The sequence below is a fragment of the Euprymna scolopes genome, chromosome 2 (genome assembly GCF_053919585.1).
Source record: "Euprymna scolopes isolate OS-2025 chromosome 2, ASM5391958v1, whole genome shotgun sequence".
In the NCBI taxonomy this organism is placed as follows: domain Eukaryota; kingdom Metazoa; phylum Mollusca; class Cephalopoda; order Sepiida; family Sepiolidae; genus Euprymna; species Euprymna scolopes.
This window is the reverse complement of record NC_136483.1, coordinates 150405653-150429964: the sequence shown is the minus strand read 5'-3', so window position 1 is coordinate 150429964 and position 24312 is coordinate 150405653. Positions and strand designations below refer to the sequence as shown.

Sequence of the window (24312 nt, the reverse complement as noted above, 5' to 3'; positions counted from 1 at the left end):
AGATTTTGTAATGCTGGCAAAACCATTATGCCAAAGAAGTACTTTCAACAAATGGATGAAATGCATCAGAAACTTCAACAGCACCCAGTATGTCAACAGAAAAGGCCCAGTTCTCCTCCATGGCAATGCCCGACTGCACATTGCTAAACCGACCCTGCAGAAGTTGAATGAATTGGGCAACGAAACTCTGCCTCATCCACCATAATTTCCAGACCTCTCACCTACTGACTACTACTTTTTCAAGCATTTTGACAATTTTCTGTGAGAAATGCTTCCAAAACCTAAGCGATATAAAAAATGCCTTCAGCGACTTCATTGCCACCAAAACGCAAGATTTTTAGATTACTGGCATACATACACTTGTTTTGCGTTGACAAAAGTGTGTTGATTCTGATGGTGCTTATTTCGATCAATAAATTCTTGTTTTGAGCTGAGATATGTTCATCTGAGTTTAAAAGTTCAAATCCGCAAGAACTTTCTTGTCAACCTGATAATATGAAGCATCTTTAAATAATCACCTAAAAAGAAAAATTGACAAAGCGAGATAACGCCATTAAAAATTTATTTTACTAAATTAGTCATCATTTATGAAGGGCAGATGCCAATTAAGTATAACGGTTAAAGAGAAGGAATGGTTATCGGGACCAAGTTTGAGTACTTGTAGAGACGGTTTACAATAGGAATCTGTTGACATTGAAATTGAAGAATAAAATAAGAGTTGTCTATCTTAAGTTTAAAAATTAAAAGCTAAAATGACTTCACTGCATCCCAAACAACACCAAGTTGGTGCAACTAGTAAGTAATATAGTCAAGTAGTGTAGCTGGATTAAGTGGTCAGAGGCATTAAAATTTATTTTTTAATAACAAGGTAAAAGGGGTTCATCACTAGCGTAACAAAATAGGCTAAATGCATGTCTTATTAAACAAATGCAAGATATCAATTTATATTGATCTGTATATATCTTAACTTCATGTTTTTTTTTGGGGGGGGGGGTATGTTAACGGGTCACCACTTATGAAAGCATGATTTGAAATTTTCCAAAAACGCATGTAAGATTTCTTTTGCTCCAAAATTGACTTTTTTTTTCTTTCTTTTAATGCACTAATGGGTCACTGACCATCAATGCCCAAGGGCTACTTGAGAATGAAGATTAATGAATTTATCAGAGGGATAGTGAAATAGCACTATAGAGTTTCGTAACAATAATTGAAACTGCCCCTGAATTGGATTATTTAAAAGAATGGCTCAACAAGAAAATAATTATGCTTTTTTATTAAAGAAAAAAATCTACGTTTTCTTTTTTGTTTTTTCTTTGTTTTTTGTTTTTTAAAAAAAAAAAAAAATCATAAAGTTTATTTGTTGTCTTAGTTTTTTGGGGGTGGGGGATGCGGGAGGGGGTGTCAATGGTCATCCAACTTTGTCAACTGTTAAATGTACCCTACGTGAGACATTCTCACTAAAATACCACATTCATTTTGTAACTTGATCTTGTTTAGATGATTCCCAGTTTGTTTTAAAATGATTTTATTTACTAAAAACCATGCTATAGTCAGCTGGGAAGCAACCTTGTGGTATTGTGTTCTACAAATGCATACTTCTTGGAAGGAAAGTTTGCTCATGAAAGTTCCATTTGGTTTTAGGTCTGTATTTTATTTATTTGTCTCAACAAATGTTCATAAGTTACTAGCGACCTTAACAGTGAAAGGGTAAATTTTTCCTGCTTGTCAGGTTGGCCGGGAGAATGTACATGAAGGAGGGCACAAGTGCTAAATTCATCAGAGCACATTCCATTAAAGTCTAATGCAAACAAATACTTATTGAGTTATTCTCACATAGTCTTCGGCCCATTCCATCTATTGTTTCCAATCCCCTTGTGGCAGCAATCATTGTCCAACTGACAATCTCTTTAATTCTTATACTCAAGTGACTCCCAGAGATTTTACATATGGGACTTTACATCTCCCCAAAGAAAATAATCTAATGGGGGTTAAATCGCACAAACAAGGTGGCTAGTTGACAATTCAATTTCGTGAAATTATTTTTTCATCAAATGTTTTTCTCAGTAAATTGATTGTATCATTTGCAATTTGCAAACGCTGCTCGGATGTCAGTCTTTTTATGTTTGATTACCAAACTAAGCTGAACTTGGAATAACCGATAATTGCCAAATCTGCAATTAAGGAATATAAATTTCTCAATTTGATATTCGCCGCCTCTAAAAAAAAAAAAGACCCTGTGTGTGTATATATATATCTACTTTGTCTCTGTGTGTGAGTTCATTCTATATAGACTCCAAAACGGCTGTGTTGATTTTTTTTCTTTTTTAATTTCACACAAATGTACTGTATGTGTCTGAGAGTGTTCTTAAATAAATTTTTTATTTGAACCCCCCCCCCCCAAAAAAAAAAAAATATTAATAACTGAAAAAGCCCGATTAAAGAAGGAAATGTCGGATTTGGACAAAAGTTAACACTTTTATACAGTCTAACATCACAAGTGCATTTAAGAAATTTTATCACCACACAAGCATAAGGGCCTTGCGTATAACAACAGTAGGTTCTTTGGTAGGACATGGGCACAATTGAAGCATGATATTTGACTTATGCATTTTAAAATTTAAATTAAGCAAATAAACAAATAACTTTATAAAATCAACAGTAGATTCTCTACAGTGCAATGTAAACTAGAATGTATTGTGGACTAAGTCACTGCTGGGAAGTATATGAGTTATCTTCTGGTGCATCGCAGTGGGTCTCCGACTAGAGTCGGCAATCAATTGATTTGATGGTTGCTTTCACCGATTTCGATGACAATAAAAGTATTGGAAGTGTGGAACATTCGTTGATCCTCATTCAATCCCGGGCAACGTCGGGTTTTTCTACTATTATATATATAATCTGGAATTAAAGAAAATAGTCAGTTTAAAGTTTGCTGCCTCTTTAAAAAAAACAAAAAAACACCCTGTTTGTGTGTGTGTGTGTGTGTGTATATATATATATATATATATATATATATATATATATATTAAATCTCTAATGTTTGTAATTTTTTTTATATTTATTTTAGCAATCGACGCTCATGAGTTACTGAAAGAAGTGATTAGCAAGGTGCAGGATTTGTGCGTGCACCTGCAGGGCGCCTTGCCGAAATTCAAAGTGCCTGATCGCAGTTACAAAGTCAGTGCTTCAGCCGTTCGAAACAGGCGGCGCAAGATGGAGGACCGACACATCATCCTACCTGACATCAACAATTTGTTTGCCTTGAAGGTAAGAGAAAAATAAACTTGTACATTTTTTCTCAAAAGGTGCAAAAATATTTTTTATTTATTTATTTTTTTTTAATAACTGCTAAAAGTTTTGGGGGAATTAAAAATACCTTGAAAGCACTTAAATATGGATGTGAATTATTTCCCGTTTTTTTTTTCTTTGTGAATGCATAAAATACAGATTTCTATTTAAAATCTCTTGGTACTTCTGCATTTATGAACCTGCGATTTCCACAAAGTTACTCAGGTTTGCCCGGTGGATGCCGTGGGGTGAGGGGAGAAACGGTCGACAGGTAGTTTTTTGTATATTAAGACATTATTTTCCAATCTATTACTTTATAAACTTCAGTGGTTGTCTCCATTCTTAACATTGGGGAGGAGGTGGTTGTAACAATTTGTGTTTTTTTTTTTTTTTTTTTTTTTCAAATAAAGCTTACTCAACTTTTTTCAGTGATTCCCATCATCTGCTGAACACACCACAGTAACTTCATGGAAATTGCGGGTTCATAGATGCAGAAATACCAATCTCTTAAGTCTCCCATGGATATGATCTCTCTATTTCTTATGTTTCTGAATTTTTGAGATGAGGATTGATAATTGGTATTACTCGGACTACTGTTCTCATCTTAAGTGTTATTTTCACAAACTTTCAATCATTGTAACCACCGACTTTTTTAAGGTGTATCTTGCCGAACTCGGGAATCTTTTGGTCAAATTCATGAATCTGCATGGAATTTCGAATGGAACCCTTTATTTAATCCATGGGAGTAGCATGCTCTCGTTCTGTCAATCATAACTGTGCATTAAACAGATACCATAATACTTGTTTCTCTGCACTTTATCATAACAAAGGTATATACAGAATTTAATCTAAATCTGCCAAGTAGTTTCTGAGAAAAATGGAACGGGCAGACAGACTAAGAGAAATTTATTTATTTATATTTATTTAATCGCTCCCAAAGAACATATAGTTTAGCTTTAGTTCGCAACCGACATTAATCCATTGCGAGAGATAACAGTACAAGGAATGTAAGGTGTTTTTCTCTCTTTCTCTCTCTCTCTCAGTTTCCATAGTTATATCAGGAGCATCCCCAGCTTGAAGTGGTTTAAGTGTAAATCTTCCTTATCTATCCGCTGATAGTTCAAATGGTAGGGAATGCAGCTGGAGCGCTAAATGTTTTGGTTTCAATTCTAGCTGATGGCATCCAAGTCTTTTTTTTTTTTTTTTTTTTTTTAACTTTTGAACAATACAGTACTCATATTAGGTACAAGATAATAATCAATAGAGAATTGGCTCTATAACAATAGGAAATATGCATGAATTAAAATATATATTTAAGTGCATTTTACGACTGCGAAGAACGGAACCTCCCCCCTCCTTGCTATTTAGAAATAAAATGGCATTAAATATGTATATTCTATATCTCAGCACTATTTCTGCCTCAAATCCACCAGATTCTTGATCATCAATTAAGATGGCTTGTTCTCTGTTAAATGAGGCATCTGGTCCTGCTTGGTTCTAAGTCTTACCTAATCACTCTTATTTTTGCACCAACCTAATAGTTTCTGAGAAAAAAATGGAACCAGAGGACAGAGAGATTATGTAAGGCCTAGGAGGCCTTACATAATCACTCTTTGAGAAGAGGTTAGTTTCAAGCTAATAGCTTGAGTCGCTCCTACCGTGGAATTCTAGTGGAACTATTCAAGTATTTTTTGCAGGCAGGATGCTGGATTCTTAAATCTCACTTTTCCTGACCTTATGTACGTTTAATGATTATTCCATTGTTTCATTCATCTACAAACAATTCGAGTATCTGTAGCGTGTCCTTATCCCACGTAGCGTGAGTATTCATACACTTTTAATGCTTGATCAATGTTTGATCAAGGGAACCCGCTTTGACCTCCATTTCTGAATTGGGAGTAGGGAGGAGAGGAATTGAGTCTGAGGAAGTGTCAAGGGAATATTAAATTCACAAGCAGTCCTCATTTGCATATATATATATATATATATATATATATATATATATCTTGCTCAAGCAAGATAATTTTCATGACATTTGTTAATACTTCTGCAGTTTATGAACCATGCTATTTTTTTTTTAGGTAGAAATTTCAAGTTAGATTCAACTTTTTACGGTATCTTTTGTTTATTAAATTAAGTGAAAGTACAGACTAGTTAACAAAGCTTTCCGTGTTAAACCTGATGCCACCAGAGGAGGCTGTCTGAAGATACGAGCTTCCTGACCTAAAATGCACCAAATATTTACATTATTGTTTTTTTTCCTTTCCTTTTGCAAGACTCAACCATGTTATGCAAAGTCAAAAACAAAAACAATTTTCCTCTACAAAGCCACCATTAATAAATATTTGAAGATATAAAGAACTTGAAGCATTTTAACTTTTTTTCCGAAATTATTGGATTCAGCATTAAATTACCTGAAAAGGGTTAGTATGCCAGAAAACAAAACCAGTCTATCCTCGAGTGATGTTTGGGCCTTAATAAACAGTGACTCAGTACATAAATAAAAACGACACAATGAAATCTAACTAAAAAATTTTCTTTAAGAAAAACGGACACCACTTTTGTTACAACTTTTTATAATAACAGTTGTTCATTTATCTTCTGTTTTCATCCTCACCTATAAGTGTGAACCCTGAACCAAGGTTATCATCTTTAATTAATAAAGATTAGCTTTGGTTTTGAATGTCAACAGATATCAATTTCTACATCTTTATCATCCCTAACCCGATACACACCTGCTGTATAAAAGTAACAGCACTTGCTGAATTATATATCTTTTATTTTGCAAAAAATATTCCACGAAACAAAAAATTAGGCACAAGGCCAATCAAAAATTGGGGAGAGGTGGAGTCTATGGTCATCCTCGTCACTATACCTTTTGTTGGTCTATGCTAACCCTAACTAGAGTTCTCATTCACCATAGTACCGCAAACACACCGGGGTTCGTCCTCCAGCACTGGTTGATCTACATCAGTCATTCTCAACCCTCGTGCTACGACACATTAGTATGCCCTAGAATAATTACTGGTGTACTGCGAATAGTTTATAGGGTGAAGTTATAAGTTGTTATAGGCGGGGGGGGGGATTTTGTATTAACAAATATTAACTCACAGTTAACCCATCCACAGATACCCCCACTGCAATAAAGTTTGCAGGTCAAGGATTGGCCTCCATAGCCATCTGAGGACCTACAGATGACCAGACCCAATCTCACCAATGGGGAAAACAATCATACTCGTCATGAGTGATTGTCGATGATGATGATGATGATGAACTCACACATTATTACTTGTGTGATATTGATGCTTAAGTGATAAAAAGAGAAAATAAAATGTTATATAAATAATTTGTTTAAATTGTTAGATATTTTTTTACTTTTCCGATAATAATAATAATAAACATTCGTAAGTGTTGTTATATCATTAACCTCGTTTACAATATTAACAGACTGTAGATATTTCTTGTGTAATATATAATAATTATATTTTATAATATGTAACTCTTGCTTCTCTTATTTTTTTCTTTAGTCCTCATAAGTGATGTTTCTGACAAAGCGAGGAGAATTGCTGTTTTCTGGGTCAGAATTTATTCCATCTAACATTTATCATTGGCAAATTTTTTACCTTGAAGATTTTTTTTTTTCTTTTTGGCTCCTTACATCAAGTGGTGTTATGCCTTGTCTGGTGTAATTTTCATTAAAAAAAAAAAAAAATACAAGGTTTTAATTGGGAAAATAAAAATAATGATTGAATATGATAAAAGTTCCCTTGGATTTGTTTCTGTTCAATTTTAGATTCAATTCATATTTCATTATGAACAAGTTTCTAAAAAGAAAAGATGATGATGACAACAGCAATATCTATAACTTCCTCTTCTATAATATAAATCTCACCTGTCTGTTTAAATGTACGTATGTTTGTATGTCTGCCTAAAACTTTCGACAGAGGCGACGGATTTTCACGAGATTGGTATCGTTTTGAAGCTTGACCCTTCGGATGACAAATATCGAAAAATTGGCTAAAAACATTCATTCTTTCACCCTCTATTGGGCATTTTCTACAAGGAGGGTCTTTTTTCGCCACTATTTTTGAAAATCATCCCCCTCTTTTCGATTGACTAGCCTTAATTTAAACCTTTGCCACTTCTGGTTTGTCAATGGATGCAATGGCAAAGACGGCACTTTTTTTTTATTATTATTTTTTTTTTTTTTCACTTTCTTTTCCTTCTGCCTACTACCACTTCTTTTTTTTTTTTTTTTGCTCAACACACACCTGCAGACACCCGGGCAACGCCGGGCACCCAGGCTAGTTTAAAAAAAAAGAAATAGAAAAAAGTTCAGTTTTTAGAGTGATGATTACTGGAAATTTTGATTTTAATTGACTGAAGATATACAGATTCCTTCTCTGATTTGCATTGTATGCAGTCAAACTTTGCCTGATGAAGCAATGGTTTCACGTAAGATGAAAAGACACTTTACTACTAACTAGTGTTAGGATGATTAATCAGGATTGGGAATCAAAAATATTGGAACTCTTGTAGGTATCGAAATCAGAAAATTTTTTGTCTATTTTCAAATGCCAAAAACGATTCTTTTCATTGTCCTTTTTATTTGATTTTGTTTAAAGTAAAATCTTCTGCTGCTGGCAGTGATAATAAAGTAATAGATATTTATTGATTTGAAACTACCTGTAAAGCTAAAATCTATAGATCACCTCCTCAAGTGTGTTTTTGTGCTTGAGAAAATATATGCAGATTTAACATTTGTTTGACATGTAATTGGGGAAAATAACAGCTCTAATAGCAACTTAAATATTAAGAGGTCTATAAAGAATCGAAATTGGTAACTGTATCGGAATCAGGAATTTAGTAAGGAATCGGTAATTCTATCAGGATTGGTAAAAATATTGGAATCGTCCCATCACTACTAGTAACCGTAACTTCAAAGTAAACTTTATTATTTTATTGAAAAGAAAAAGGCTTTATGAGTAGAAAATATTGATTCAATTTTTTTTTTTTTTACTGATAAGTGTGCTGTGAGAATTCAGGGGCTCAATAGTGTAAAAAAAGTTTTGGAACCAATGATCAGGGTTATGAATATAAATTGATTTCTGACTCCAAAACAAACAAGCAAAATAAGATTTTAATGTTTACTTAGTTTCATTTAAAGATGGACGTTATTTTTTTTCCAGAAAAAATATTGGAAGAGAGAAAGAGAAAAAAAAAAAAAAAAGATGGTGGTCTCTATCTTCTGTATCGCATTAGGTCATATTCAAACGAGTCTAATATTGATTGATGATGGACTCTAAGCTTTTAGCATGTTCAACAAACAAAACAAAATGTATTCTTTGGATTATTCAGACTACTTTTCTCATCTCTTTTTACATCGTTTTTGTGCATTTGGTAGCTTAACTGAAGATAGAACAGCACTGAAATTTTTCCCCTCAGGTAAACTTGCATGTCTTGTTTGAAACCTATTGGCATCACAAGTCAGTTCACTTTTGAATCTGCATATAGTTATCATATATATATATATATATATATATATATATATATATATATATATATATATATAGTTATTGCCATTTCTTTAGCGATATTAACAACTTCGAAACGCTGTTGTTTTTATTTATTTATTTTTTTCCGTTACCTTAGTGGGTTTTTTTTTTTAAAGAACTATAAGCTCTTATAGTCATTCATATATATATATATATATATATATATATATATATATATATATATATATATAATATATATATATATATATATATGTATATGTATATATGATTAGTTTTTTATTTAAAAGAAATCCAGCAGAGTGCTCAATTAAAAGGAAAATCCGAAATATAAGAGCGTATTTATATTTTGTGTACAGAAAGTTGTTAGATGAGACAAGTCATTGGTACCGCCGGTTTCAAGCCCGATAATTAGGACCATTTAAGATATCCTTATCAAGCTCTCTTCAGCCAATATTCGACGGTACCAATGACTTGTTCCATAATATAATAAACCGACGGTACCAATGACTTGTCTCATCTAACAACTTTCTGTACACAAAATATATATATATATATATATATATATATATATATATATATATATATGTGAATAGATCGCTCTTATGTTATGGAACATATTTATTTATTTTTATTATTAAATATTTTTTATGCATGTAAAAAAAAAAATTTAATAATAAAAATATATATGTACACACACAAACAAATCATAACTTTGTTATTTTTATAAACTTGATTGTTGATTCGCACGATCAAAGGAAATAATTATATCACATTCATAAAATATTTCTTTTTTTTATAATGGACTAGCAAGTCTACTCATCATTAGCCTCCCCCCCCCCCCGAAAAATAGGAGAGAGTAAAAAGTATACGTAAAATCTTAATAGTAAACTTCGATCTATCCCTCTACCATTCTCAGCCTTTTCCCGTTTTTCCTCTCTCTTTCGTTTTAATGTATTGAAAATAATAATGGGGGTCATTCACCTCTCCTTTATACAGACTTAAATAGGGATGGTATAATAAAATTGTGGGGTCTGCATTCACACCTGGCCTCCATAGAATGGAAATAGGCACAAACTTTAATAAAGATTTTTCATATCTATCTGTGTAAGTATACTTTGATAATTATGTTTCAGTTTGAAGAAATATGGTATAATAAAATTATGGAGTATTCGTTCGCACCTGATCTCCATAGAATGGAAATATGTCACAAAGTTTAACAAGGTTTTTTAATATAGATCCACATAATATTGTGATAAGTGTTTCAGTGTGAACAGGTATGGTATAATAAATTATGGGGTTTATCTATTTTATTTTTACTTTCATCATATTTTGCTTTGGCTTTGATACCTCCAAATTTGAAGCTATCTCTTTACAACCCTTCCTTTTCATAACCTATCATACTTTCATAAATCAGAGTCCATTTTCTGTAGGCTGTTTTTGAACCCAGTCAACGACGGGTACTTTTGCTATATATATATATATATATATATATATATATATATATATATATATATATATATATATATATATATGAGCAAACAGTTAATAAAATATGTTAAAAAACACTTTGAAATGAGTTAAAAAAACGTATTTAATCTGAAAAGGAAACACTAGATAAATGGATAGTCCTTAATCCGCGGAGTTTCGAAGAAATACTTTCCTTCTCATCAGAGGGTATTCTCTCTACTTCACTTTTTCTGTTTTCAAGTAAGATCTTTGACTTACTTGTTGTTTTATCAAATACTTCTGCATGCAAAATCCGATCCCGCATTTTGCTAATTCCTACCCTCTGATGAGAAGGAAAGCGGATTAAGGACTATCCATTTATCTGGTGTTTCCTTTTCAGATTAAATATATCATAAACTCTATTTCCTATTTGGTTTTGTCGAGCTTTTATATCTGGCTGAGATAATTTTATAAATATTAATTCTTTAATATCTATAATTTACTTTAATTTTACCATCTTGGATCAATTTGGTAAATTCAATTGTAATTTTCATTTATATATATATATATATATATATATATATATATATATATATATATATGTACCGGCACGCTTTTTATATCCTTTTTAGTTTTGGAGATGTGTGATGTCCAAAAGTGCTCACGAAAATTTATTCAAAATTTGTGAACAATTTGTCAGCTTTAGCAAAAAGTTTTTTTTATATTTAAATAGATGGGTAAAAAATACTTGATACTTTTCCAAACGTCACGTTTTCTATTCGCATGACCTCACTTGTAGTAAGTAACATAATTTTTATCTGTCGTAATTCTTGTAAAGTTTACAATGGGTATCAAACGCCCTCTTAACAAAAACAAAAATTCCCTTAATTCTGCCTCTAACCCTCGGTGTGAGTGGCAAACCTTCTCCTAAAACCTTCCTTAGCCCTAACAATAATGCTAAGTTCGAGTGGCAAGCTCCCCACCAAACAAAATTCCTCTGTAAGCTACATATAAGCCTCAAAAAAAAAAAGAAAAAGATTTTTCCTTGAAGAAAAGTGAAGTGAACATGATTTATCTCCCATAAAAAAATAAATTGGTCAACTGTCCTAAATAAAACGCTAGAAATGATCTCAGAATGGTGAATTATTTTACATTCAATTTTTGTGAAACCAACCCCCACTTTAAATTCTAAAATTGTTTTTATTTTGTTTTGTCTCTATCAAGTCTTTTCCCCTGGCCCTATCATTAACCCAGTCAGTGTGGCAACCTCCCCACCCTCTCATAATTGCATAAAGACTCTTTTAAAACCACACATCATCGCCTTTTAGAAAAAAAAATGCCCAGGATTTATCTCCCATAGAAAAAAAAATATGGTTTAACTGCCCTAAAACGCTAGAATGGCTCAAAATGGGAGAATCATTTCACATGAAATTCTAAAATAATTAATCATTAAAGTTTTTCAAGTTGTGTTCACATGTAATTGTTTACAAAGGTGGAATCACATATTTTGGGGAGGTGGTCAGATGGAGGAGGGGGGGTAATGGAAGGTATTATTAATCTATAATAATACCAAAGAAATATTGCAATATATTAATTTTTAAACAGTCCTAGATTTAAATTTTAGTTTTTTGTACATAAAATGTATTACAATGTAACTTCTTTTTTGTTAATGAATACATGACATTTTTAAGGAATTGCAGCATATTTATGTGCATTTACTGCAGATCATTTGGGAAACCATTAATTTCTGGAGATTTTTTTAGTAACATATTCTGATTCCTTGCACAAAAATGCACTTATTTAGTAATTTTCATTGCGCAATCTTGTGTTTTAACAAAGATATAACATTTTTACTGAAAAAGTAGTGTAAAAAATGTGACAAAACGCATATGGTCTTAAAGTGGGGAAAAATATCCAAACGTGCAAGGCACAAAAATAATTTCCTTAATTTTAATCGGATTTTGAAAATTTAAAAAGATTCTTTTTTTAGCTTATCAAGCTCTTCCTCTGTATGCTATGATTGAGATATTTTTAGCCATTTCAATTTTTTCATGTGTATTGCTTTTCAACGCAATGATGTCAAGAAATTTACGATTTACACTGATAAGCTCAATACTTTTAACAGAAACTTATTGCTTTTCCTCCACCACAGTGCTTCCCCCACACACACATTATATATATATATATATATATATATATATATTACAATAGAAAAATGCAAGCATGAAAAAGTAAAGCACTACTTGTTAAAATTGGAAAAGAAAAGGACAAGATATTCTAGTAAAAATATTATAAATTTATAATTTAATATCTTGCAGCATTAAGAATTGCTTATATAATGTTATAAATTGATTTTTTTTTAATTCTTAATGCTGCAATATTTTAAGTTATAAATTTATTATATTTTTTACTAGAATATCTTGCCATTTTCTTTTCCAGTTTTAACAAACTAGTCCTTTACTTTACCATGTTTAAGCTTAACCATATTACTTTTCATGCTCACATTTTTCTATTGTAATCCATAATTTTTCCAGGCTTCCAGTAAATTCACTTGTTCTTCGTTTAATTTCAGTCTTATTTTTTTTGCCCCCATAACATACACATGTAATAACAATATACGGCACTCGTCTGCTTTCAATAAAATCCACTCCAATTATCTCCCTTTCATGCTTTCATTCTCTGTTTCACTTGTTACTTCTCTTTTCACGAGAGCGATGAATTGGTAGCAATAGTAGTCACTGAAGCGACGTGGTTGCTATGGAAACCAGTCATAAAAAAGGTCGCTCACCTCCTTACGATTTTTTTACGATTGTAAACACAAGTAAATTCATCATAACTTTTGTTTTACTGAACGAAAATTGAAAGAAAATTTTCACAATATAGCTGAGGATGTGATTTATAAACTGTAATAATTGTTTGAAATTTGGTTGAAAAATTAGTGAGCGGTAAAGCTTTAAAGCAGTTCTAAATGACTAAAACAACCACTTAACCATATATTAAAACACTGTAGTATTTGAATGATGTGTGTGTGTGTGTGTGTGTGTGTGTGTGTGTGTGTGTGTGTGTGTGTGTGTATCCACAGACAGCTGTTTCGTTGTCTATGACCTATCAGTGGGGACAGATATAGTGAGATTTAACGTGCAGACCCCAGTGGTTGATGATAATGGCTTCACTGACAGTGCTTACAAATCTGCAATTTGAAGTGGGAGAAATTGGAAATTGTATTTAAAAAAAAATATTCATTTGTTTACTTTTTTCTTATGATGATGATGATAACTGAAAGTACTCAATTATCTTTCAGAAAGAGTATTTCTTTGATGTATAGACGAACACAGTGAGTATGCATGAGCACTCACACAGATTTCGGAATAAAGTTGCACATGTACTTGAGGCGGTTTGTGTTCACTCATTTTTTTTAATGTTCGTTTGATAAGAAATCCTGTCAGATCTTATCAGTTATATTCCCCCACTCCAACCTTCTTTCTTGTCTTGCAATTCCTACCACCGTAATTATCATTCACTCTTTCCACCCTCTCCTTTGCTCTATTCCCTCTTATCTCCACCATCTCTATATTGTCAATCTCTTTTTACATCTCTACATTCTCTTTAAAGTGTAACCATCATTATTTCTCTAACATGTATTTCTTGTTTTTTCTATTTCCTTGACTGGACTTAGACAAATACACTTGCGCTCTCTCTCTCTCTCTCTCTCTCTCTCTCTCTCTCTCTCTCTCTCTCTCTCTCTCGCTATCCCCTCTTCTCGCTATCCCCTCTTCTCTCTATCCCCTCTTCTCTCTCTCTATCTCCTCTTCTCTCTCTCTCTATCTCCTCTTCTCTCTATCTCCTCTTCTCTCTCTCTCTCTATCTCCTCTTCTCTCTCTCTCTCTATCCCCTCTTCTCTCTCTCTATCTCCTCTTCTCTCTCTCTCTATCTCCTCTTCTCTCTATCTCCTCTTCTCTCTCTCTCTCTATCTCCTCTTCTCTCTCTCTCTCTCTATCTCCTCTTCTCTCTCTCTCTCTATCTCCTCTTCTCTCTCTCTCTCTCTATCTCCTCTTCTCTCTCTCTCTCTATCTCCTCTTCTCTCTCTCTCTCTCTCTATCTCCTCTTCTCTCTCTCTATCTCCTCTTCTCTCTCTCTATCTCCTCTTCTCTCTCTCTCTCTATCTCCTCTTCTCTCTCTCTCTCTATCTCCTCTTCTCTCTCTCTCTATCTCCTCTTCTCTCTCTCTCTATCTCCTCTTCTCTCTCTCTCTATCTCCTCTTCTCTCTCTCTATCTCCTCTTCTCTCTCTCTATCTCCTCTTCTCTCTCTCTCTCTCTCCTCTTCTCTCTCTCTCTCTCTCCTCTTCTCTCTCTCTCTATCTTCTCTCTCTCTATCTTTTCTCTCTCTCTATCTCCTCTCTCTCTCTATCTCCTCTTCTCTCTCTCTCTCTCTCTATCTCCTCTTCTCTCTCTCTCTCTCTCTATCTCCTCTTCTCTCTCTCTCTCTCTCTCTATCTCCTCTTCTCTCTCTCTCTCTCTATCTCCTCTTCTCTCTCTCTCTATCTCCTCTTCTCTCTCTCTCTCTCTATCTCCTCTTCTCTCTCTCTCTCTCTATCTCCTCTTCTCTCTCTCTCTCTATCTCCTCTTCTCTCTCTCTCTCTATCCCCTCTTCTCTCTCTCTATCCCCTCTTCTCTCTCTCTATCTCCTCTTCTCTCTCTCTATCTCCTCTTCTCTCTCTCTATCTCCTCTTCTCTCTCTCTATCTCCTCCTCTCTCTATCTCCTCTTCTCTCCTCTCTCTATCTCCTCTTCTCTCCTCTCTCTATCTCCTCTTCTCTCCTCTCTCTATCTCCTCTTCTCTCCTCTCCTCTCTCTATCTCCTCTTCTCTCCTCTCTCTATCTCCTCTTCTCTCCTCTCTCTATCTCCTCTTCTCTCCTCTCTCTATCTCCTCTTCTCTCCTCTATCTCCTCTTCTCTCCTCTCTCCTCTTCTCTCCTCTCTCTATCTCCTCTTCTCTCCTCTTCTCTTTCTATATCTCCTCTTCTCTCTCTATATCTCCTCTTCTCTCTCTCTATCTCCTCTTCTCTCCTCTCTCTATCTCCTCTTCTCTCTCTCATCTCCTCTTCTCTCTCTATATCTCCTCTTCTCTCTTCTCTCTATCTCCTCTTCTCTCCTCTCTCTATCTCCTCTTCTCTCCTCTCTCTATCTCCTCTCCTCTTCTCTCTCTCTCTATTTCCTCTTCTTTCTCTCTCTCTATCTCCTCTTCTTTCTCTCTCTCTATCTCCTCTTCTTTCTCTCTCTCTATCTCCTCTTCTCTCTCTCTCTCTCTCTATCTCCTTGTCTCTCTCTCTCTCTATCTCCTCTCTCGTTCTCTCTCTCTCTCTCTCTGAATCAGTATATTTCACATTTTCTTACTTCCACTCTTCCTCCTTGCCGGTTGCTTTCCTTCCACATTGCTTAATATTTTCTTAAGTTATTACAACCGTTTTTTTGCACCATTCTCTCTACATCATTTTTTTTTTTCCTTTTTTTTTATTTCGTTCTTTTTTATCATTTCTTTTCCACCGTTTCCGTGACCTTTGCTGTTTCTTTATTGGTTAAAAAAAAAAATAAATAAATAAAAAAAATAAGCAAAGGTCAGTCATTGAAAATACTTGCGCATCAATGCAGCCACTATTGGCTTTCTCTCTCTCTCTCTCTCTCTCTCTCTCTCTCTTTTCCCTCACTTTTCAGATGTGTCCTCCTAATTAACGCCTTGAAAGTTGGCTAATTAGAATCAAACCTGTCACTTTGTCCATCTTTCACTTGATTGGCTCCTAATTAAAGCATTCAACTCCCCCACCACCACCACCATTAACAACAACAACAACAACAACTCCATTAGCATTGAAGAAAACGTTACTTCAGCTTTGGTTAATTTATTCCTTGCTGTCTTCTTGATTCTTCAATTCCACTTGTAATTGCTGTCTGCCTACTAAATACCAATAACGAGAATCAAGTATCTCTACAATGTCTATCCGTGGTGACATCATGGCATGAGAAAGCAAATCTCCAAATACTTAATTGAGAGAATAGATTTTTTTCAAAACGAGATATATAGAAAGGGAAGCTATCTCTTGCAATTCACAATAATGGTAAAAGCATTAACTGGCAGGGTATGCTCATTCTTTATTCATCCCAAATTGTGAAAGGTGTTGCAGCAAAAATGAAGATTCGAAACACAAAAAAGGGTTTGGTTTTTGTTTTGTTTGTTTGTTTGTGTTGGGACGACTTCGAGAATCGGAAAACTCAGAACTTTTTGAGGTATCAGAATCAGAAACATTTATGTTCCTTTTCCGATATCTTGTATGCTGACGAAACACATCTTGAAACCATGTGTATCTAACATAAATCTCGCAATATGTAGTCAGCTTGTCAGATTTTCAAAGTCACGCCCAAATAGCATTTAAGCAAACAAAATTAAAATTTGCTTCTGACTAGCCAATTTTCTTTTGTTATTTCTGTACCATGTTATTTGCTATACGAAATCATACTTGGCTACAGTTGATTTTTAAAATTAATTAGTTCAACCCAGACGACTGCTAATAAAGTTTTTTTTTTAAATAGTCATCTAAAAATAAGTCAGCAAGGGGGAGATAACTCATTTCACATTGAAGAAGAATGTTTAAAAATGTGCAGATACAGGGTGGAATGATAAAGTTGTCGCCCTAAAGAAAACAACATTATTTTAAAACTTTTATTGAAAAAATCAATTCAGGTAACTTGGTTATCTAGTAGAGCTGACATCTATTCAGCCTCAATCACCGCATCGCTGTATGTATATGTATTTAAATGTATGTGTATGTATATGCGCATATATGTGTACGTATTTGTATATGTATGTATGTGTGTGTTTGTATTTGTATATGTGTGTGTATATATGCGTATGTATTTGAGTATGTATGCATGTGTATTGTGTATGTATGTATATATGTATATGTTTATGGATATATGTGTATATGTATGTGTGTATGCGTGTACGTATACATATGTATATATAGCAATGACCGTCTTCAGTGTCATATCTGCTTGAGTGTGTGAATTCGCCGGTATCACTAAAAAAAAAAAAAAATAAAATAAAAAGTCATGTTAGGGCTCATGAACTTTAAGTGTTTAAGGGAGTGGCACTCGTCTGACAAGACGTTGCAATCATCATATATATATATATATTTGGCAAGAGAGTTCTTGCGGTTTTTAACTTTTAAATTCAGATGAACATACAGGGTGGAATGATAAAATTGTCGCCCTAAGGTAAACAACACTGCAACTTTATTTTAAAACTTTTATCGAAAAAAATCAATTCAGGTAACTTGATTATGTAGTAGAGCTGACATCTATTCAATGTAGCTGCCTTCAGCTTCAATCACTGCTTTGATACACGCGCTGGCAGGAGTTCGGCGAATATTTGCAATCAGGTTGGCTTTGGTGTTGTGGGAGGTCAAGTTGGTGATGTTCTCAACATATGAGCAAATGAACTAGTTCATCAGGTTCAGGTCGGGGGAGGTGGGGGCAGTGAAAGAAGGGTACAGAGTTGTAGCACTCCTTCTGAAGCCAAGCCTGGGTCTCTTTGAAGTTATAGGTTGGCGCCAAGTTCTGCTGCCACACCCCGAGTCTGCCAGCAGCCAACTGGGCATCATCACACTCATCAGCACATCCAGGTACACTTTGGTGTTGACTTTCAAGCCGTGATATCGCCTTCACTGGAAACCATACGAAAGACCATAACCATGGCTGGAAACTTTGTTTTCACAACTTGGGCATATCCCTGTTATCCATGACAATCCAGTGATGCATTTTGCGGGTGCAGGCAATGGTCCTGTTGTCATAACTTGGATCGATAGAGAGCATGAGTTGTACAGCGACGCATCTCTGATCGTTGAACATTGTGTCACTTTCAGACATGATAGAAGGCTCCTAATTGCTCTTGGGATTTGTACACAACTGGCCAACTAGTAGATGGTCTGCAACAAAGAAGAAAACCGGTTTTCATCAAACAGAAATGGAATCATGTCGTCTTTTCTAGGGCGACAATTTTATCATTCTACTCTGTAAATATAAATTAAAAACTCAAATGACTTTGCTGCATTCTGGGTAATCGCTGGTTAGGTAGAACTAAGTCAATATATTCTATGAATGTCCGGTATGAATGCAGACCTTATAATATTATTGTACCATCTTTGATCAAAACACTAACAGATACTACACTTTGAAATATTTATTTCCAGAAATAAAAAATATATATATTAACAACAACTTGGACACAAGGCCATTCAAATGTGTAAAGGAAATGGGTGTCGTTTGTCAAATATCACTCTGGACTAGAATCCTCTCAATCGCCAAAATACCACATTTACTCCAAGGGGCCATCCTACTTAAAGTATTTTCAAATTGATTTGAAATTTTATTGCTCATAAGTATAGAGATATACAAAGATTTAATTAATATGAAACTGGAAGTGGGGAAAGAAACAAAAAAAAATTTGATTAATAAGATCCTCGTTACTCTTTCTAAGTAATAGACCACCTACTGTTTTCCGTTTTGTGTCTAAGTAGAAAATAAAAAAAAAAAAGAAAATAGGGAATCGAGTTTCTGGAGTGGGTAGTATCCTCCCGATTCTTCTTTGTTATTGTAGCAAAATTCAAAAATTGAAATATTGACTTTCAATTAAAACCAGTAGTATCTACTTAATCGTCATGTCGAAATTCGTAACATATCCAAAAATTACGAAAAATGATGAGGTAGAAAATTTCTTATTAAGGAAATAGATTTCCAATTGAGTTTCAGATTGGCTCTTTTAAAGCCACATTTTTTTAAGCAGTTTAGCCTTGAAAAAATTGTATTTGGCCTTTTTGAAAATTTGGTTTTATATTTAAAAAAAATAATTTCTCACTCTAAATTCTGAAATAATTGGGGGGGGGGGTCCAACATGTAATCGCTTAAAAAAAAAAATCCTGTGGACTCGCTTAAAAAAATATGAAAACGATAGAATGTATATTCCTTAGCACAAGTGTTTTTATCTAAAAAAAATTAATTTTCTCAAAAAACATAAAAAGCTTATTTCAATTTTATAGGAAATGACACAAATGTTTGGTAGTCAACATCTTCAATATAGCCATTTTTTATTTTGTGTATTATTTATACAGAATATTTTCCATTTTTTTTTTTTTTTTTGAAAACTTGAATTTTGTCTAGAGAAAACCTTAAAAAGTCTTTGAAAATAGACATTGAAAATCTGTACGAATGCTGTACAATGACAAAAACGAACCGTCCTTCCTTACACTTTGATCTTGGCTCAATCTTAGCTCAATCTTAGGTCAAGAAAGTATATTTTAGTTTGAGTTTCCTGTTCAACACACAAAAAAGTCATCAGATGAAATTTTAAATATTTCTTTTTTTGGCATTGCATTTTTGGTGGTCAGACGATCCCTGCTTAAAAAAAAAAAAAAAAAAAAGTGATAACATACATCTAAACATGACAGCGTATTAATATATAGGTATTGAGATAAATCCTGTTGTTTTTGTTTGTTTGTTTTTCACTTAAAAAATTCCGAATTTGATTCATCCAATTGAAACAATGGTTATTATTTCAGGAGTTATTAATAAATAATCGTACATCTAAAAGAAAAAGATGGCCGCAGTTCTTCCGATGAAGTCTACATCAATCGTTGTCATTCATATCTCGGTTAATTTATTTATTACATTGTTTCATTCATCTGCTGTTCTCTTAATTCTCATCTGCACAAACTCAATTAAAATAAAACCAAAAAACAGACCTTATAATTCTGTTTTTTTTTTTTTCCAGATCATCATATGGTATGAATCTATTGTTGGCATTGGTTTCCCTGATATTTTTGGTTCCTCCGATAAAGGAGGGATAGGGCCTAGTAATTCACTCCCGTTCGTCTGTACTTTTCTCAATAACCACGCCTTGGATTTTTAAAACATTTTGCACAAACATTTAATCATGGTGAAAATAAATTTTTGTCAGAACAGATTTTCTGGGATAACTCAGGTTGCCCCTTTTTTCATCTTCCCATTTTTCCTTTTTTTTTTTTTTTTTTTTCTTTCGGTTTTTCTTTTTTTTTTCTTCCTTTTTCCTGTTTTCTTACCTTTTTCCTTCCCTTTTTCTTTCTTTTTTCTTTTCTCGTCCTTTTTGCTTTTCCTTTTTTCTTTCCTTTCTTCCCTTCCTTTTTTTTCTTTTATTTTTATTTTCCTTTCTTCCTTTTTTTTCTTTTCTTCACCAGGATCGTTGTAAATAGCGGGAAGCGATCTTATCTAAATTCCCTATTCTAACATAGTAGTCAAACATATATAGTCAAGATAAAATAAACCCCGCCATGTGTGACTGATTAAACATCCAAATTATCAATCTCAAGTGGTCGGTAGATAAAGAATAAGAATCCTCCAAGACAACACCAACATCCCCACCCCCAAAACGTCATGTATCAAGACATTATCAACTGGCACTAATTAGTTTGGGCTTGTATTTTTGGATAAATGAAGATATCCTTAGATATTTTTCAAGATGAAAGCAAACTAAACTGGGACAACAAGTATTATAACTAACCTAGTTTTTATGAAGTATGTCAAGAAAAAAAAATAGATGTGTAATAATAATGTAATGTTTCTGAAACAATATTCTGAAATCTCTTATTGATTTCGACCAAGACCTAAAAAACAGTGAGTCAAGTACGATAACCATTAGGCCAGCTTGACACATTCTTTAAAAAGTGTTTTGAAACCTACTTATTCTTAAGGAAACTGTCATGCGAACGATTCGTGCATGCACATTCGTGAAACAGTTGACAAACAGAGAAAAATCCGATGATCCCAATTACCAATTTTTCAATTTTGACCTTTCAGCGGCCCTTTTTCCGGATGAAAACTGATTTAAAAGTTTTTCGGATGTCTGAATAACCTATATACCAAATTTCAAGTCTGTAGATAACAAAAACGTTGAGAAGTGTCCTCCCTCTCACACACACACACACTCCTACACTCCTACTTTTATAGATATTTAGATTAAAAAGTTCTATTGTTTTTTGGAGTTTGTTTGTTCATAAGTAGATAGAGTTGTGATTGGTTAACAAATACAAGAATAGGCAGAATACACATCATTAAAGCAGTAGTGTCGATACTTACATTTAAATTTCAGATGGGCCCAACTCTTTTCCTGATCTACATTAATGATCTTCCAAATCACATCCTTACATCATTTGTAGACATTTATGCTGACGACACTACCATTTATGGTAGCACATCTAAGACAGTAAACGACCAAGTTCTCTCCAATTCTCTCTCCTCTGATCTTGAGCATGTAGTACAATGGGGAAAGGAGTGGCTGGTTACTTTTAATGCATCTAAAACCAAGCTTCTCTCTTTACATCATCAACATTCTGATCCCCATCTGGCATCAATTGAAATGAATGGCTCTCGTCTTCAGGAGGCCTCAAGTTTTGACAAGCTTCTGGGCTTGACCATTACTCCTGATCTTAAATGGAACACGTATATCAAATCTGTTGCCAAGGCCGCTGGAAAAATGGTGGGATCTTTCTATCGATCCAGTAGATATCTCACTGCTGATGCAATTCTCTATCTATATAAGAGCCAGGTACGTCCAAGGATGGAATACTGTTGCCACATCTGGGCAGGAGCTGCTAGAAAGGACTTGTCCTGCCTTGATAGAGTTCAAAATAGACTTCGTAGCCTCGTAGGAGATGTCCTTTTCTCTTCCTTGCAACCTCTATCTCACAGAAGAGATGTTGCGAGTCTGTCTCTGATGTATCGTTATTTTCATGGAAAGTGTTCGACTGAGCTTCAATCTATGGCCCCACCTCGCAAAACTTTCACAAGAAACACTCGTCTAGCTGTAAACACTATCAATAATTCCCCCCACTCTTTATCTGTGCCTAAACCTAAACGTAGATTCCATGAACAAAGCTTTTTTATTAGAACTGCACGCCTGTGGAATTGTCTTCTGTTTTCCTGCTTTCCGGCTGACTACAATATGGCTGTCTTCAAGTCTAACGTAAATAAGTTCTTGATGAGCCGTTCCATATAAGTTATCAAATTTAACAAATTTTCATTACTAATGATTATTATATTGTCCAATTTCTACTGTACACTCTTTAACCCTTATCCTTGAGTGGCCTCTTGGCCTTGATAATGTGTTGATACCTATGAAAAAAAAAAAAGAAAGAAAAAGTCCAATGTGAACAAGTTCTAATTGAATCGTCCCCCTAAGTAATCCAAGTTACATAATTCCCACTGTTTACTATGCTAAAATCACAATGACTAATGTATACCTATTAACCCTTATCCTCGAGTGGCCTCTGGGCCTTGATAAGTGGTGACACCCATGTAAAAAAAAAAAAAAAAAAAAAAGTTTTTTCAGGAATATGAATTCTCTACATTCTGTTTATTTTTTTTTTTATCAAGAAAAGGGCGGATTTTCTCATGAATCTGATTTTTCCATTTTTTTTTTATTTATTTATTTATTTATTTATTTTATTTATTTATTTTTTTTTTTTTGTGATTTTCTCTCTTATGACAGTTGTCTCTGAAAATCGAAAATTCAAATTTTGACGTAGAGGCTAAGACTTCAAATAATTCATGAGGCGGATAGAGGAGTTAGAAGATTACTTTTCTATTGTTTCATTAAAGAATGACTTCCTGTCTTCTTCCACTCCCCACATGTACATTCGGCGTTTTTCGATTTTGACATTATTAGCTGAAGACGATTGCAATTTGTTGGAATAAAGTTTTGTTCTATCACACAAACACAAACGAGTAAAAAAAAAAAAAAAACTGCCAGACGGAATCATTTCCAGATCCACTCTGGAGTTTAAAATGAATTTGGATAGAAGTCATGCAATCTTATTTTTATAAAAGGTTTTCTTGTGATTTCTTTTTTTTTTTTATTCCGATAGATTAGGTTTTTTTCTTATTTTCTTTCTAAACTTTTAAGTTTGAGGTTTTTTTGTTATTTTTGTTTTTTTTACTCTACTGATTGAGACATTTTTTTTATGCATATGAATACTAGCAAAACAATTTTTTTTTCAGACATTTTTGATATAGGCTGTAAATGATAAAGATAATATATATATAATATATATATATATGTGTTAGGTAAAGGCGGAACATACTTAAAGCTTATACGAACATACCGTATATTTCTGCATATAAGACGACCCTTAAAATTAAACAAAAAATCATCTTTACAAACCAATATTTCATAAGATACCGGGTGTTGCAATCTCTAGCCTAGGCTAAACAAACATGGTTTCGTGATATCGCAATCGTCTATATGATATATGATAAGCCGATATATGATAAATTTATTAAAATTTGCTCCAATTCTGTGGCTCGTCTTATCTAACGGTCGCCTTATACGCCAAAATATATGGTAAATTGAAATAAGAAAAAACATAAACAAATCCTATGAATCGAAAATTACTTTCATATAAAAACCAAAGAACACGTATTCTAGAGTTAGCATAATCTTAGATAATAAATATTAACTTTTTATAAATAATAAATTTTAAAAAAAAGTATCATAAAATATTTTTAGTGTTGACTAAATCAATATACGAAGGGCGTGCAATAAGTAATGCCCCTGACCCACTTCCCATAGCAGTAGAGCAACGAAACTTGGCACAGTTATTAGTTTTTCTCTACATAGGAACCGCCCAGAGTTATGCATTTCTCCCATCGTTTGATGCAGCTCTGGAGACCGTTTTTGTAGAATACCCCAGGTTGGTCCTCCAACCACGACGTGACTTCAGAAATCAAAGCTGCATCATCTGGGAAATAGTGTCCTTTCAAAAACAACTTCATGGCTGAGAAGAGGTGAAAGTCAGAGAGTGCAAGGTCAGGAGAGTAGGGAGGATGGGGGATGATTTCATAACCACACGCCCGTGCTTCTGATCTGGCGACATGCGAGTTGTGAACCGGAGTGTTGTCCTGCAGGAGAAGGGTACCTTTGCTGATCTTGCCCCGCCTCTTGATTTTGATAGCTTCCCTTAATTTCCTCAAAAGTGAAGCAT

The 24312-nt window shown here is 33.8% G+C and overlaps 1 protein-coding gene across 1 annotated transcript in view; it reads left to right on the top strand.

Annotated features, from left to right (window-relative positions):
- Window positions 1-24312, top strand: part of LOC145297619 (protein phosphatase 1F-like) — a 308056-nt gene that overhangs the window by 249494 nt on the left and 34250 nt on the right. Inside the window, exon 3 of the mRNA XM_080143697.1 lies at window positions 3068-3267. Within this exon, the coding sequence (XP_079999823.1) occupies window positions 3068-3267 (200 nt within the window). The remainder of the gene's footprint in view (window positions 1-3067; window positions 3268-24312) is intronic.